Below are 17,019 nucleotides of genomic sequence, written 5' to 3' on the forward strand. Positions count from 1 at the left end.
TTCGATGAAGGTGCCATGGTCTGATCACTACGCTCTGAAAGCCAGGATTGACTTTCCGCCCCCACCCTGCTTAGGTGGCAAGCCAATTTGGGCTCGCCCGCGGAGGCTGATGGACCCTGATAGATTCCGTCAGGCCTTGCGGGACCTTGCTCCCCCTGGCGACTCATTGACTGAGCTTGTTGAGGGCTGGAATATCCAGCTCCTGGCAGCCATCGATGAGATCGCACCTAAGCGCCCTCTGCGACCCCGCAGAAACCGGGCTCCCTGGTTTACCGAGGAGCTCCGGAAAATGAAGCGGGACCTCAGACGGCTAGAGCGAGTATGGCGGGGTGCCCGTGACGGAGCCTCAAGAACATCTTATAGGGCTTTTATGAAAACCTACGAGATGGCGGTGAAGGCTGCTAAGAAGTCATACTTCTCGGCCTCCATTGCATCCGCTAGCTCTCGCCCAGCGCAATTATTTAGTATAATCAGGTCTTTAACGTCCCTTGTGGGACAGCCAAATTTAAATAACAATTTGACACTTAGCTGTGAGGCATTTGCGAGCTTCTTTGCGGAGAAGGTCTTGTTGCTCCGCCATGACCTCCCTGCCAATTTGGATACAATAAAGGAACTGGAGGCCCCTCGACTGTCCTCGGGTCCAGTATTGGACCACTTCGACCGGATATCCCCAGCCGATGTGGACAGACTCCTCCGAGCTGGAAAGCCCACCACCTGTCCTCTCGACCCGTGCCCGTCTTGGCTGATTAGAGCGTGTCCAGACGAGGTGCGGGCCCTCCTGGGGGATATCATCAATTTGTCCCTTGGCACGGGGACATTCCCAGGGGAACTGAAGGAGGCAGTGGTGCGCCCGCTCTTAAAGAAAACATCATTAGATCCTTTAGATCTATCCAATTACCGCCCGGTTTCGAATCTTCCGTTCCTGGGTAAGGTGATTGAGAGAGCGGTTGCCGAACAGCTTGGTGGGTTTCTGGATGAAACATCGGCTTTGGATCCATTCCAGTCCGGCTTCCGCACTGGTCATGGGACCGAGACGGCTCTGGTCGCCCTAACAGATGATCTTCGTAGACAGCTGGATCGAGGCGGGTCGGGGCTGCTGATTCTTCTAGATCTATCAGCAGCTTTCGACATGGTCGATCACGAACTTCTGGACCACCGCCTTGCCGACGTGGGGATCCAGGGCACAGTCCTTCAATGGCTGCGCTCGTTTCTCTCTGGTCGGGGACAGAGGGTGGCGCTTGGGGGGGAATTGTCATCGCGCCACTCCTTGGTGTGTGGAGTACCTCAGGGTGCGATACTCTCCCCGATGCTTTTCAACATCTTTATGCGCCCCCTCGCCCAGCTTGTCCGGAGTTTTGGGCTGGGTTGCCATCAGTATGCCGATGACACCCAACTCTATCTGTTGATGGATGGCCATCCTGACTCGGCCCCAGACACACTGACCAGATGTTTGGAAGCTGTGGCTGGATGGTTACGTGGGAGCCGGTTGAAGCTAAATCCTTCGAAGACAGAGGTCCTGTGGCTAGGGCGGGGCGATATGGGATTGGGGGGGCAACTCCCATCTCTTGCGGGGGCGCAATTAGTGCCAGCACCGTCTGTTAAGAGTTTGGGTGTAATCTTCGACGCCTCCCTTTCCATGGAGGCGCAGATTGCAGCTATAACAAAGGCGGCATTTTTCCATCTCCGCCAAGCTAAGCAGTTGGCTCCTTACCTCTCTCGCCCTGACCTGGCCACTGTGATCCACGCGACGGTCACCTCCAGATTGGATTATTGTAACTCGCTCTACGTGGGGCTGCCCTTGAGACTGACCCAGAAACTCCAGCGGGTGCAGAATGCCGCGGCGAGACTCCTTACGGGGTCTTCGCTACGAGATCACATTCATCCGGTGCTACACCAGCTGCACTGGCTCCCGGTGGAGTACAGGATCAGATTTAAGGTGCTGGTTTTAACCTTTAAAGCCCTATACGGCCTAGGACCCTCGTACCTACGGGACCGCCTCTCCTGGTATGCCCCACAGAGAAACTTACGGTCTTCAAATAAAAACATCTTGAAGGTCCCAGGCCACAGAGAAGTTAGGCTGGCCTCAACTAGAGCCAGGGCTTTTTCGGCTGTGGCTCCGATCTGGTGGAACACTCTGTCACAAGAGACCAGGGCCCTGCGGGACTTGACATCTTTCCGCAGGGCCTGCAAGACAGAGTTGTTCCGCCAGGCCTTTGGCCAGGGCACAGCCTGACTCCCTCCCTCGGCAATCTTCGCGGAGCTCTGGCCCAATGGTTGCCAGTGGCCTGAATTAATTAATTTTACAATGAATGATTTTAGAGTGTTGTTTATGCTATACTTTTATACTGTTTTATTGTTGTTAGCCGCCCTGAGCCCGGCTTCGGCTGGGGAGGGCGGGATATAAATAAAAATTTATTATTATTATTATTATTATTAGGCCCAACTGGGTAGCCGAATTGACCAAGCTCTGGACAGATGGGAGGAAAGTTAGATGAGCTCAAACAGCTCATCACTTTAGATCAATGTTTCCAAGAGGTTCCTGCTCATTTAGGCTGAAAACAGTAACTGAAGTCTCTACCTTGGGAGATGAAATCAAAGGAGACTCAGGGGGAGCAGTAATGCTCAGTCCCTTCCAGAAAAAGTAATGATTGGAAACCCAGGGAGGAAGTGGGGTCTCAAAACGACAACCCTGAAGGGCGGGCCCAAGGGTGCCGGGGGAAAAGAGCCGTGATACGAAGTAAAAACCCACACAGAAACGTACCCAGAGACACAGAACAACCAGTTTAATAAAGGAGTGAAGTTCTTTGACTAAAAAGAGAGAAAATTCCTGTCAGAAAATGACCAGCAAGCGCCAAGCCAAAGAGACTCAGGGTGACCCAGCTGCTGCGTCTGAGGAGAATCCTAATATATTGAGTTAGAGATGATGAGGCTAAGATTGGAATTGTCTAAGGTTGAAGCAGAGAAAGAAGAGAAGAGGCCAGAATGGCAGCTGCCCTTCATCTAGCAGAGATACAGGCAGAGAGAGAGAGAGAGATGAGCCCAAGAAGAAAGAGACATGTTTCCTTTAAAAATGGAGATTAAGGTGAGGACAGAACTGCCTCAAGGAATGTTGGGGGTGGAGATTTTGCCTCAGGAAATGTAAAGTGTGTAAAAGGTGATGGTGTGCAGGCCTAACGGTCCAAGCTTCAAAATGCCAGTTTTCAAAATGAGGCAAGTCAAATATTTGGGTCCCAAGGGGTGGAAATATTTATCCTGACTGGAGCAAGGCAAAGGTCCTTCAAGAGGGGCCTGGACCCTCCACAGAAAGAGAAAGAAGAGCTTTTCTGGGGGGACAGGGATATTGTCCTCCATGTATTCCTCCTTTTAGCCCCCATGCTGCTCCTTGACATGACTGGGTGAAGAAAGACCAGCCAGACAAGAGCATTTGGAGGGACCAGTGCCAGGCAGCGTTGGGACATTTAAAAACAGCCCTAGATCCGGGGTCAGCAAGCTTTTCCAGCCGGGGGCCGGTCCACCGTCCCTCAGACCATGTGGGGGGCCGGACTATATTTTTTGGGGGGGGGGATGAACAAATTCCTATGCCCCACAAATAACCCAGAGATGCATTTTAAGTAACAGGACTCATTCTATTCATGTAAAAACACACTGATTCCTGGACCGTTCGGGGGCCGGATTGAGAAGGCGATTGGGCCACATCCGGAAGAGGACGGAGTCTTCATCTCCTTGGTTGCCCTTCTCTGGGAGGGTGGGCAGATTGTGAGGATGCGATGATGACTCTCACTTTCAAGACTCCTCCTATAGGTAGGCTAGAGAAGCTGTGAGATGTTTTGCTGAGGGGGGGGCGCAGGAGAAGAGAAGAGGAACGCAAGTCTTCCACCCCCAGTTATGTCTCCTCCAGAACGTCTGGCCAGAGACATTTTGACCAATTTTTTAAAAATCTGGTGGATTCCAGCAGACCTCAACCATCCTGCTCTGCCTGCTGCTCTACTTCTCCATCCCATAACTCCTAAGCTCTGCAGCTCACCTTGCTTCACCTGCCAAGGAAGAGGGCCCTCTCACCTTTGGCTCTCCTACCGAGTCCCTTTCTTCTCTGAACAGCCCAGGACCCCAGCCTCTCACTTCATGGCCAACTTGCCTGGTTGAAGGAGCTGTGAAGACACGCTGATTCCAGAGGATGAGGAGCGTCAAACACACCGTTTAACCCACACGGGTCTGGCACCCGGTGTTGGCAACCCAAGTCTCAATCCAATTCCAACATTTATGAGGTATTTTACGGGGCTTGGGCACCCACCAACTTAGAACAATGTCACCAGAGGGGGAATAAAAGGCTTCCTAGGAAAACCCCCTTGGCTGCTCCTGGGTTGCTTCCAAGGCGACTTCACCAAGAACATACATTTATGGCTGAAATACAGAGACAAAGCAGCAGGTGGGACAACACTGAATGGCACCCCCCCCAGCCATGTCTGGCCATGTCTCCCCCCTCCAGCCCCCCCGGGACCCCCTCTTGCTGGGACAGGGCTCTCTGCCCCGCAGCCCCTCCAGGGGCCCCCAAGAGAGACTCGCCCCCCCGGAGAAGAGACACCCCCATCTGGCCCCCCAAGACCCCCCCTCCCCGCCCAGGCACCCCTTCGCAGCCCCAGGCAGAGAGACGGGCTCCTCCTCCCGGACACGGGTTCCCCCTTCACACGCACACGCGCCCAGTCCCGGGTTCTGGGTCCTGCTTCTTCCCTGCCCCCCCCCCCCCGGAGGGGCAGCTCTGCGCCTGCGCGACGCCCCGGGCTCCTCCGCGAGGAGAGAGAAGGGTTAAGGGGCGCCGAGCTGGCTTCCTAGAGAGGAGAGGAAAGGAAGGCGGAACGCTCCTCCCCCTCCTCCCCTCTGACGTCCCTTCCGGCCAGAGCGGCCTCGCCTTCGCCTGCCGGGCTCTGGTGGGTCTCCTCTCGGGGGAAGCCTGGGGAACTCCCTGCCCCGGGAGGCGGGAAGGGGAGGGAAGAGAGGCTGGGGGTCCGGGAGGGAGCCAGAGGGACCTCAGGCCCTGGCCAGGGAGGTGGGACTGGAAGAGAGTGAGGAGGGAGAAGGACATTCGGAGGGACATAATTGTGAGGGAGAAGGATATTAAGAGGGACATTATTGTGAGGGAGAAGTATCTTAAGAGGGATATTATTATGAGGGAGAAGGATATTAAGAGGGGGATTATTATGAGGGAGAAGTATCTTAAGAGGGACATTATTATGAGGGAGAAGTATATTAAGAGGGGGATTATTATGAGGGAGAAGTATATTAAGAGGGACATTATTATGAGGGAGAAGTATATTAAGAGGGACATAATTGTGAGGGAGAAGTATATTAAGAGGAACATTATTATGAGGGAGAAGTATATTAAGAGGGACATTATTATGAGGGAGAAGGATATTAAGAGGGACATTATTATGAGGGAGAAGGATATTAAGAGGGACATAATTATGTGGGAGAAGGATATTAAGAGGGATATTATTATGAGGGAGAAGGATATTAAGAGGGACATTATTGTGAGGGAGAAGGATATTAAGAGGGACATTATTATGAGGGAGAAGGATATTAAGAGGGACATTATTATGAGGGAGAAGGATATTAAGAGGGATATTATGAGGGAGAAGGATATTAAGAGGGACATTATTGTGAGGGAGAAGGATATTAAGAGGGACATTATTATGAGGGAGAAGGATATTAAGAGGGACATTATTATGAGGGAGAAGGATATTAAGAGGGACATTATTATGAGGGAGAAGTATATTAAGAGGGACATTATTATGAGGGAGAAGGATATTAAGAGGGACATAATTATGTGGGAGAAGGATATTAAGAGGGAAATTATTGTGAGGGAGAAGGATATTAAGAGGGACATTATTATGAGGGAGAAGGATATTAAGAGGGACATTATTATGAGGGAGAAGGATATTAAGAGGGATATTACGAGGGAGAAGGGTATTAAGAGGGGGATTATTATGAGGGAGAAGGATATTAAGAGGGGGATTATTATGAGGGAGAAGGATATTAAGAGGGACATAATTATGAGGGAGAAGTATATTAAGAGGGACATTATTATGAGGGAGAAGGATATTAAGAGGGACATTATTATGAGGGAGAAGGATATTAAGAGGGACATAATTATGTGGGAGAAGGATATTAAGAGGGATATTATTATGAGGGAGAAGGATATTAAGAGGGACATTATTGTGAGGGAGAAGGATATTAAGAGGGACATTATTATGAGGGAGAAGGATATTAAGAGGGACATTATTATGAGGGAGAAGGATATTAAGAGGGATATTACGAGGGAGAAGGGTATTAAGAGGGGGATTATTATGAGGGAGAAGGATATTAAGAGGGACATTATTATGAGGGAGAAGTATATTAAGAGGGACATTATTATGAGGGAGAAGGATATTAAGAGGGACATAATTGTGAGGGAGAAGGATATTAAGAGGGACATTATTATGAGGGAGAAGGATATTAAGAGGGACATTATTATGAGGGAGAAGGATATTAAGAGGGATATTATGAGGGAGAAGGATATTAAGAGGGACATTATTGTGAGGGAGAAGGATATTAAGAGGGACATTATTATGAGGGAGAAGGATATTAAGAGGGACATTATTATGAGGGAGAAGGATATTAAGAGGGACATTATTATGAGGGAGAAGTATATTAAGAGGGACATTATTATGAGGGAGAAGGATATTAAGAGGGACATTATTGTGAGGGAGAAGGATATTAAGAGGGACATTATTATGAGGGAGAAGGATATTAAGAGGGACATTATTATGAGGGAGAAGGATATTAAGAGGGATATTATGAGGGAGAAGGATATTAAGAGGGACATTATTGTGAGGGAGAAGGATATTAAGAGGGACATTATTATGAGGGAGAAGGATATTAAGAGGGACATTATTATGAGGGAGAAGGATATTAAGAGGGACATTATTATGAGGGAGAAGTATATTAAGAGGGACATTATTATGAGGGAGAAGGATATTAAGAGGGACATAATTATGTGGGAGAAGGATATTAAGAGGGAAATTATTGTGAGGGAGAAGGATATTAAGAGGGACATTATTATGAGGGAGAAGGATATTAAGAGGGACATTATTATGAGGGAGAAGGATATTAAGAGGGATATTACGAGGGAGAAGGGTATTAAGAGGGGGATTATTATGAGGGAGAAGGATATTAAGAGGGGGATTATTATGAGGGAGAAGGATATTAAGAGGGACATAATTATGAGGGAGAAGTATATTAAGAGGGACATTATTATGAGGGAGAAGGATATTAAGAGGGACATTATTATGAGGGAGAAGGATATTAAGAGGGACATAATTATGTGGGAGAAGGATATTAAGAGGGATATTATTATGAGGGAGAAGGATATTAAGAGGGACATTATTGTGAGGGAGAAGGATATTAAGAGGGACATTATTATGAGGGAGAAGGATATTAAGAGGGACATTATTATGAGGGAGAAGGATATTAAGAGGGATATTACGAGGGAGAAGGGTATTAAGAGGGGGATTATTATGAGGGAGAAGGATATTAAGAGGGACATTATTATGAGGGAGAAGTATATTAAGAGGGACATTATTATGAGGGAGAAGGATATTAAGAGGGACATAATTATGTGGGAGAAGGATATTAAGAGGGACATTATTGTGAGGGAGAAGGATATTAAGAGGGACATTATTATGAGGGAGAAGGATATTAAGAGGGACATTATTATGAGGGAGAAGGATATTAAGAGGGATATTATGAGGGAGAAGGATATTAAGAGGGGGATTATTATGAGGGAGAAGGATATTAAGAGGGGGATTATTATGAGGGAGAAGGATATTAAGAGGGGGATTATTATGAGGGAGAAGGATATTAAGAGGGGGATTATTATGAGGGAGAAGGATATTAAGAGGGGGATTATTATGAGGGAGAAGTATCTTAAGAGGGAAACACCATGACGCTTCCCTTCTCTCTCTACTCATAAATCTCTGTATGTCGGCCATTTTCCCTCCCTAATTCTTTATTTGACGGAAAGTCCAGTTTCCGAGGCGTCTTCCAGGGCAGTTCCACCCAGAGGGCCTTGCCACCGTCCCCTCGGATCCAGAGCAGGAAGTCCCCAAGGGACGGTGGCTGGAGCTAGACATGGGCCCTGCTGCTCACCAAGCCACCCAAGCAGATATGGCTGGCTTGGGGCGAAGCTCTGGATTATGAAGTGGGGTTGGGAGGGACCCCCACTATTGCCCTGGCTCCAAATTACACGTCATATAAATGACTCACTTGTCATTCACAGTCATGACTTCTCCCTCCTCCTTCTCTCCCTACACTTCCTCAGGGAACATTCTTCTTCTCTTGGCTGTGCTTTGATCTTACAATAGAAGAATGTGTTTGATTCGTAGGATTTGTTGCACCTTGCAGTAGAACTTGGCAGAGGACCAAGGGGCTCCTTCCGATCTCTTGGAGATTTCCGGAGAGCCCAGATGGATGAGCAAGACTCAGCTGGCCCTGAAGCAGGAAGAGGCCATGCAATAGAGACTGAGAGCAATGTGGGATTCCATGAAGACTCCGTGCAGAAGATCCTGGGTGAGGAGGACACCCCTTGCTCAGAGGTGCAGAGCCAGCAGCTCAGGCAGTTCTGCTACCAGGAGGCCAAAGGACCACGAGACGTTTGTAGCCAACTCTACAACTTCTGCCATCAGTGGTTGAAGCCAGAAAGGCACACGAAAGCTGAGATGCTGGACTTGGTGATCTTGGAGCAGTTCCTGGCTGTCCTTCCTCTGGAGATGGAGCACTGGGTGAGGGAATGCGGAGCGGAGACCAGTTCCCAGGCGGTGGCCCTGGCCGAAGGTTTCCTCCTGAGTCAGGCAGAGGAGAGGAAGCAGGCAGAGCAGCAGGTGAGAGAGACTTTCCTCTGGATACTCCCAAGGGGCTCCAAAGAGGAGGGAGAGTATTCCCAAATCATTTCCTAATGGCCCATCCTTTTTTGGAAAGCATATTATTATTATTATTTATGACACCCATGTGGGTGAGAGCCAGTGTGGTGTAGTGGTTAAGAGCGGTAGTCATGTAATCTGGGTAACCGGGTTCGCGTCTCCGCTCCTCCACGTGCAGCTGCTGGGTGACCTTGGGCCAGTCACACTTCTCTGAAGTCTCTCAGCCCCACTCACCTCACAGAGTGTTTGTTGTGGGGGAGGAAGGGAAAGGAGATTGTTAGCCGCTTTGAGACTCCTGAAGGGGAGTGAAAGGCGGGATATCAAATCCAAACTCTTCTTCTTCTTCTTCTGGGTGGGTGCCTTCCAGCACATATAAAAGCATCAGAAGACATCAGATGTCTTCTAAAAGTTATGCATTTTCTTATCTCCTTCTCACCTGATGGGAGGGCATTCCCCAGGGTGGGGGCCACTGTGGAGAAGGTCTTCTGCCTGGTTCCCTGTAACTTCACTTATCACAGTGAGGGAATCAGCAGAAGACCCTCGGAACTGGACCTCAGTCCATGGAGACGCTCCTTTGGGTATACTGGGCCTTTGAGGCCAACACTTTGAATTGTGCTGGGAAACGTTCTGGGAGCCAGTGAAGATCCTTGAGGACCAATGTTTCATGGTCCTGGCAGCCAACCCCAGACACCAGTCTAGCAGAAGCAGGAAGCAGCTTTCACCTCTGTCCCCCGAAAGCGCTTGCCTCCGCCATTCCTTCTCTAACCCTTCTCCCCATTCTCTGTTTTGAATCCTTGTTGCTCTTTCAGAGGACGGATCTTTTGGCAGAAAGGGGTCTTGATTCTTCTGAGGCAGAGAAGACTCCGCTGGACGCCAGAGTGAGGCCTCTGGGTAAGCAGGAAGGAGTGTTTTCTCCCCCGTTTTGTCACATTCTCTTGGTTTCGAAACTAATCTGTGAGTTTTTTACATCTTTTGGGGGAAGACACCTGGAGCCCAGAGTTTGGGGGGGGGAGGGATGTATTTTTGCACAACTATTATATGAAATGGGTACAAATGTCCAAATGTACTCAGCAGGGGAGACGTTTACTGCAGCTGGTTCAATTCCACAGTTTATGAGCTCATCTCTTCCAGCAACGCCTGTACATTAGTCCAAATTGAGCTCTAATTGACAGGAGAACCTCTGCTTCTTAATGGCAGCGAACGAGGGTTTTTGGCAGACGAAGAGCTTTTGCACTCAGCGCCTCCCTGCCTCCCGCAATCCATGCCGGAGCCGGAGTCTGGTACCAAGACGAACTGGGAGTGAAGCCCGTTCCCCCCTGTCCCTGGGGGCAACTTGCAAGGAGAATTACCCTCAGTCATCCTTGTTTTTCCTTTGCCAACGATCTCCCGCTGCCTCCATTAAAGCAGAGCGGAACCGGAAGCTAGCAGGGGAGACTTGGACAAGCCCCATCTGTACTGAGAGATGCACTGTTTCACCTCTGAGAGAAGCAGGCGCTCACGGCTTCCACTTACCTTGGTCTCTCCCAGGTGACGGAATGATGCCACCAAGACCTGCTCCTTCATCTTTTCATGGTGGTGGAGGGGAGGCAGCAGCTGTGGACCCAGATCAGGTAGGGGGAAGGAGCGCTGGGATGCAGACTGGCTGGACACAGTTGGATACAGAGGAATGGTGGGAGGAGCCAGAGAAGAGGGAGCCGACTGGGAGGAGGAGGAGGAGGAGGTGTCTGAAGCTGGAGAGGGAAGAGGGCTCAGGGAGCAGAGGGAGTCTGTGGCAGAGAGCAGCCCAGACTCCGAGGCAGAAGCTGCAGCAGGAGAGAGGGATGAGGAAGGCAGAGAGGGGTCTGGCCGCTGTAGAAAACAGCAGAGCCAAGTGAATGTTCTCTAAGAGGACAGCCTTTTTCCTGTTCTGTTAGGGTCCAGTGTGCTTTGAAGATGTAGCTGTCCATTTCACAGATGAGGAGTGGGCGTTGCTGGATCCTGACCAGAGAGCTCTCCATAAGGAAGTCATGGAGGAGAATCGTGGGATCTTGGACTCTCTCGGTAAGGCTCCCTATTGGATCATCCTATCTGTTTTGTAATTCAAGACATCTCTCTATGTGACGAACCTCTGATATTTTGATGGGGCTCAACAGCGCCACCCACAGCACCTGGGATGTTAACACTCCCACAGCAAACCTTGGATGGATGGCTATTGATTCTTTTCCCTGTGAATATTCTTCCTCCAGTTCTGCCGTTTAAAACCATGATCAGGCTGTCTGAACTGCCCAGGCCTTCTTAAATGTAGGATTCAGAGTGGTTTTTGACCAAAGAGTTGCTTGACAGATTCCACGACTGAACCAAACAAACTCCATCCCAAAACATCAAACATTAAAAACTTCCCAATACAGAGGTGCCTTCAGAAGTCCTCTAAAAGTTGCATAGTTATTTCCTTGACATCTGATGGGAGGGCGTTCCACAGGGTGGGTTCCCCTACCGAGAAGGCCCCCTGCCTCGTCCCCTGTAACTTCTCACAATAATGTAACATTTAAGTACAGTGGTACTTCGTGTTAAGAACTTAATTCGTTCTGAAGGTCTGTTCTTAACCTGAAACTGTTCTTAACCTGAAGCACCACTTTCGCTCATGGGGCCTCCTGCTGCCACTGTTAGTGGAGTCTGTAACCTGAAGCGTATGTAACCTGCAGCGTATGCAACCCGAGGTAACACTGTATATCTGAATTTGGGACAGGGAACTTTCCCACTTTGGCCACTTTTTAAATACCGTGTTTTTCGCACCATAGGACGCACTTTTTCCGTCTTAAAAACTAAGGGGGAAATTCTGGGCGTCCTATGGAGCGAATGCAGGGGGGGAGGCAGGCAGGAAAAGCCCCCAAGAGCCACACACAAGCTTTGCGCGGCTCTTGCGGGCTTTTCCCCAGGAGGGAGAAGGGACTGACGCGGCCAGTCAGTCCCTTCTCCCTCCTGGGGAAAAGCCTTGCGCAACCTCTCCAGCCGGGGGGAGGCTGCGCAAGGCTAAAGAGGAAGCCAGGGCAGCGAGTGCGATCCATCCTCTTTAGCCTTGTGCGCCTCTCCAGCCGCGGGAGGCTGTGCCAGGCTAAAGAAGCCAACTTTTTAAAAATATCTCTATCACTACCTCTTTTTCTTTTTCCATCCTTTCTCCACCCCCTTCTTTTCCTCTGGATCAGTGTTTTTATCTAACGTTTTAGTTTGGAGGGGGGGATATTATAAAAAAGGAAACTTTGCAGCTTTTATTTTAGTATACAATAAAAACAGATTAAACAAAACACAAAAGAAGGAAATAGCATAGAAGAGAAAGAGAAAAGGGAAAGAGGGGGGATACAAAGCCATTTAACAGAGGTAGATCTTAACCCTTGCCTCACCTGGGAGCTTCTCTGGGCAGGTATTCCCTCGGCTTAAGTGGGGTGGGGGAAGAGTGGCAGGTAGGGGGTACCTACCTAGACACTGAAGCCACATGTCTCCGATGAAAATTGGGAGTGGGCATTGTGTGAAGTGGCTGTGGATCTCCTGCCGCAGAATTGTAGGACTGTATAGAGTTGGGAGGGCCACCCGAGGGTCATCTAGCCCAGCCCCCTCACAATGTAGGAATCACAGCTAAAGAACGCCAGGCAGATGGTCCCCCAAAGGCTGCTTAAAAGCCTCCATTGGTGGAGACCCCCAACACCTTCCGTGGTCATAGAATTGTGGGGTTGGAAGGGAACCCCAGGAGTCATCTAGTCCAGCCCCGATGGACAGCGGGCGCGATCCATCCCATTTCGCAAGGCTAAAGATGCTGCGCAAGGCTAAAGAGGAGGCCAAGGCAGCGAGCGGGATGGATTGCGCTTGCTGCCTTGTCTTCTTCTTTAGCCGCGCTGGAGAGGTTTAGCTCCTGGCTGGAGAGGTTGCGTGGCTATGGATCCCGCTTGCTGTCTTGGTTTCCTTGCTCTTGGGGACTGGGCGGGGGAACCTGGGCTTCCCCCGCAGCCCCGAGAAACTCTGGGAGAAGCGGACAGGCTGTGCGCATCGTGTCCGTGGCTCTCTGGGGCTGGGGGGGGATAATATTTCCCCCCTTGATTTCCCCCTCTAAAAACTAGGTGCGTCCTGTGGTCCGGTGCGTCCAATAGAGCGAAAAATACGGTAATAATAAAAGCACATTTTATTTATGAAGATAGTATAGATCCATATTTAAATTTGAACAAAATGACATTACCAGGTTAAGCTGTACTTTTCAAAACCAGAGAGAGAAAACATATAATATTCAATTTGATTTGTATATGAAACTAGACATTTTGCAGAACAAAAGGAACATTATAACATCTAACTCCCTTCAATTCTTCCCCTGTCCCAAGCATTAATGAGCATTGTTCCATAATTTGGGGCTGCACTTCTTCCCGAGACTCTAATCCATTTGCCTCTTAGTTTCAGGTGGTGATGAATTGGAAATGAAGAACAAGGGAGACCACAACGAAATCGACACAGTGGAGGAGCCATATCAGGATTCAGACTGTGGAGAGAGCTTCAGTCAGAGCTCCCATTCCACTTCCCATCAAAGAAATCCCCTTGAGAAGAAACCCTATCAGTGCTTGGAATGTGGAAAGAACTTCAATCAGGGGGCCAAGCTCACTTCCCATCGAAGAATTCATACAGGGGAGAAACCCTATCAGTGCATGGAATGTGGAAAGAGCTTCACTGCTAGCTCCTCTCTCACCTCCCATCAAAGAATTCATACAGGGGAGAAACCCTATCAGTGCGTGGAATGTGGAAAGAGCTTCACTGATAGCTCCTCTCTCACATCCCATCAAATAAATCATACAGGGGAGAAACCCTTTCAGTGCGTAGAATGTGGAAAGAGCTTCAATCGGAGTGCCCATCTCACTTCCCATCAAAGGATTCATACAGGGGAGAAACCCTTTCAGTGCGTGGAATGTGGAAAGAGCTTCAGGACGAGCTTTCAACTGACTTTGCATCAAAGGATTCATACAGGGGAGAAACCCTATCAGTGTGTGGAGTGTGGAAAGAGATTCACTTCTAGCTCCTCTCTCACTTCCCATCAAAGAAATCATACAGGGGAGAAACCCTTTCAGTGCGTAGAATGTGGAAAGAGCTTCAATCAGAGGGCCCATCTCACTTCCCATCAAAGGATTCATACAGGGGAGAAACCCTATCAGTGCATGGAATGTGGAAAGAGCTTCAGGACAAGCTTTGAACTCACTTTGCATCAAAGGATTCATACAGGGGAGAAACCCTTTCAGTGCGTGGAATGTGGAAAGAGCTTCAGGACGAGCTTTCAACTGACTTTGCATCAAAGGATTCATACAGGGGAGAAACCCTATCACTGCTTGGAGTGTGGAAAGAGCTTCAGTCACAGGAACAATCTCACTTCCCATCAAAGGATTCATACAGGGGAGAAACCATATCACTGCTTGGATTGTGGAAAAAGCTTCAGGACGAGCTTTGAACTGACTTTGCATCAAAGGATTCATACAGGGGAGAAACCCTATCACTGCTTGGAGTGTGGAAAGAGCTTCAATCAGAGGGCCAAGCTCACTTCCCATCAAAGGATTCATACAGGGGAGAAACCCTATCAGTGTGTGGAGTGTGGAAAGAGCTTCACTGATAGCTGCTCTCTCACTTCCCATCAAATAAATCATACAGGGGAGAAACCCTATCAGTGCTTGGAATGTGGAAAGAGCTTCAATCGGAGTGCCCATCTCACTTTCCATCAAAGGATTCATACAGGGGAGAAACCCTATCAGTGCCTGGAATGTGGAAAGAGCTTCAGTCAGAGCTCCCAACTCACTTCCCATCGAAGGATTCATACAGGGGAGAAACCCTATCAGTGCATGGAATGTGGAAAGAGCTTCATTCAGAGGGCCCATCTCACTTCCCATCAAAGGATTCATACAGGGGAGAAACCCTTTCAGTGCGTGGAATGTGGAAAGAGCTTCACCAGGAAAGAAAGTCTCACAGCCCATCACAAAATCCACACGGGAAAAACCCTAACAGTGCGTGGAATGTGGAAAGAGCTTCAGTCAAAGCAACAATCTCATTTCCCATCAGAGAATTCACACAGGGTAGAAACTATTTCAGTGCCAAGAGTGTGATAGGAGGGATTTATGAAAGTTTGGTCTCATTTTTAAAGTTCTTAACACAATTGGAGCTCTTAAAAGGACTTAGAGCTCCCTGAAAAAGCTAAAATTAAGACAGGTTTGCGCTCTTGACTATTCTACCACTCAGTGGATTTGTAAGTGGCTGACTGACCAAACCCAAAAGGTGCTCATCAATGGTTCCTCTTCATCCTGGAGAAGAGTGACTAGTGGGGTGCCGCAGAGTTCTGTCTTGGGCCCGTTTTTTTTTTTTTTTTTTTTTTTTGCATTTTAAAATTTTTTATTAATCTTTCCATATATATACATTAAATCCGTGTTTCATACATCTCATTCTTTTGGACTTCCTTCAACGTCCTTGACATTCATTCGTATTTATCTCTTTATAACGCATTCCAATCTTTCGTACTGCCATTAGTACCATCTTTCAGACATTGTTTTCCATAAGCAATACTTCTTAGTATTTTACAGTGCCTCTTTAAATCCTACTAGCGTTGTGTTTACTAAACATTTGTTCTCCAGATAATCCGCAAATTTTCCCCAGTCATCTATAAATTTTTGATCCTTCATATATCTAATTTTCCCTGTTAATTTATCTAACTCCGCATATTCCGTCAATTTTAATCTCCACTCTGTTAACGTTGGGCTTTCTTCCTGCTTCCACTTCTGCGCCACCACGATTCTAGCTGCTGTCACCGCATATTGGAAGATTTTACAATCCTTTCTTTTAATATCTTTTCCGACCATACCTAATAGAAAAGCTTCGGGTTTCTTTACAAATGTGTAGCTTAATATCTTTTTGATTTCATTATAGACTTCGTCCCAGAAGCTTTTAACCTTCCCACATTCCCACCATTGGTGATAGAACGTCCCTTCTTTTTGTCTACATTTCCAACATTTGTTTTCTGTTTTATACATCTTGGCTAGTTTAACGGGTGTTATATACCACCTATATAACATTTTTAACATATTCTCCCTTAACAGTACACATGCTGTAAATTTTATATTCACTCTCCACAATTTTTCCCAATTCTCCAATTGAATATCATAACCGAGGTCCTTTGCCCACTGAGTCATCACTTTTTTGACTTTTTCATCTTTCATGTTCCATTCTAACAGTATTTTATACATACTTGACAGATTTTTCCGATCACAGTTTATTATCTCTCTCTGAAATTTCGATGTCTTTTCATCGTAGCCCCTCTCTTTCACTTCTTTTTTAAATATCTCATTTATCTGGTAGTAACTCAGCCAGTCGTATGTATATCTTTTTACCTGGTCGTATGGTTTAATTTTCCACTTCCCTCCTTCCTTCAATACCATTTCTTCGTACCTACCCCATTTTTTCCCCATATTGACTTTCTTTACACTTATTAACTCCACTGGTGATAACCAGTGTGGGGTTTTTGGTTCTAGTATGTTCTTATATCTATTCCAAACTTCTATCAAAGGTCCCTTAAAGATATGGCTACAAAATCCCTTATGTACTTTTATCTTATCTCTCCACAAATAGGCATGCCATCCAAATTTGTTCTTATACCCTTCTAAATCCAATAACTCTGTATCCTCCAACTTTATCCACTCTTTAATCCAGCAAAGGCATGCCGCTTCGTAGTACAGTCTCATGTCTGGCAGGGCGAAGCCCCCTCTTTCAGTGGTATCTGTTAATATCTTAAACTTAATTCTGGGCTTCTTTCCTTCCCAGACAAATCTAGAAATCACCCTTTGCCATTCTTTAAAGTTTTTTGTGCCTTTTATTATCGGGATTGTTTGGAATAGAAAAAGCATTTTGGGGAGTACCATCATTTTGACCATGGACACTCTACCCCAGAGTGATAATTTCATCCTTGCCCAAATCTCCAGATTTTTCTTAATTTCATTCCACACTGGGATATAATTATTTTGGTATAGGTCAATATTTTTATTGGTAAGCCAGAGTCCTAAATATTTAACTTTTTTAACTACTTCAA

At 47.6% G+C, this 17,019-nt stretch overlaps 2 protein-coding genes across 2 annotated transcripts in view; both read left to right on the forward strand.

Moving 5' to 3' along the window:
• Window positions 1-17,019, forward strand: part of LOC310712893 (zinc finger protein 213-like) — a 356,206-nt gene that overhangs the window by 322,527 nt on the left and 16,660 nt on the right. The gene's annotated exons all lie outside the window — the stretch shown is intronic.
• Window positions 4,754-17,019, forward strand: part of LOC310712784 (uncharacterized protein) — a 42,496-nt gene continuing 30,230 nt past the window's right edge. Inside the window, exons 1-6 of the mRNA XM_083516133.1 lie at window positions 4,754-4,925; window positions 8,418-8,912; window positions 9,761-9,842; window positions 10,149-10,561; window positions 10,865-10,991; window positions 13,365-15,152. Coding sequence (XP_083372259.1) covers window positions 8,499-8,912; window positions 9,761-9,842; window positions 10,149-10,561; window positions 10,865-10,991; window positions 13,365-15,049 — 2,721 coding nt within the window. The 5' untranslated portion in view covers window positions 4,754-4,925; window positions 8,418-8,498 and the 3' untranslated portion in view covers window positions 15,050-15,152. The remainder of the gene's footprint in view (window positions 4,926-8,417; window positions 8,913-9,760; window positions 9,843-10,148; window positions 10,562-10,864; window positions 10,992-13,364; window positions 15,153-17,019) is intronic.

This window comes from Podarcis liolepis, assembly GCF_965112155.1.
Source record: "Podarcis liolepis genome assembly, chromosome: 7".
NCBI classification, from domain to species: Eukaryota; Metazoa; Chordata; class Lepidosauria; order Squamata; family Lacertidae; genus Podarcis; species Podarcis liolepis.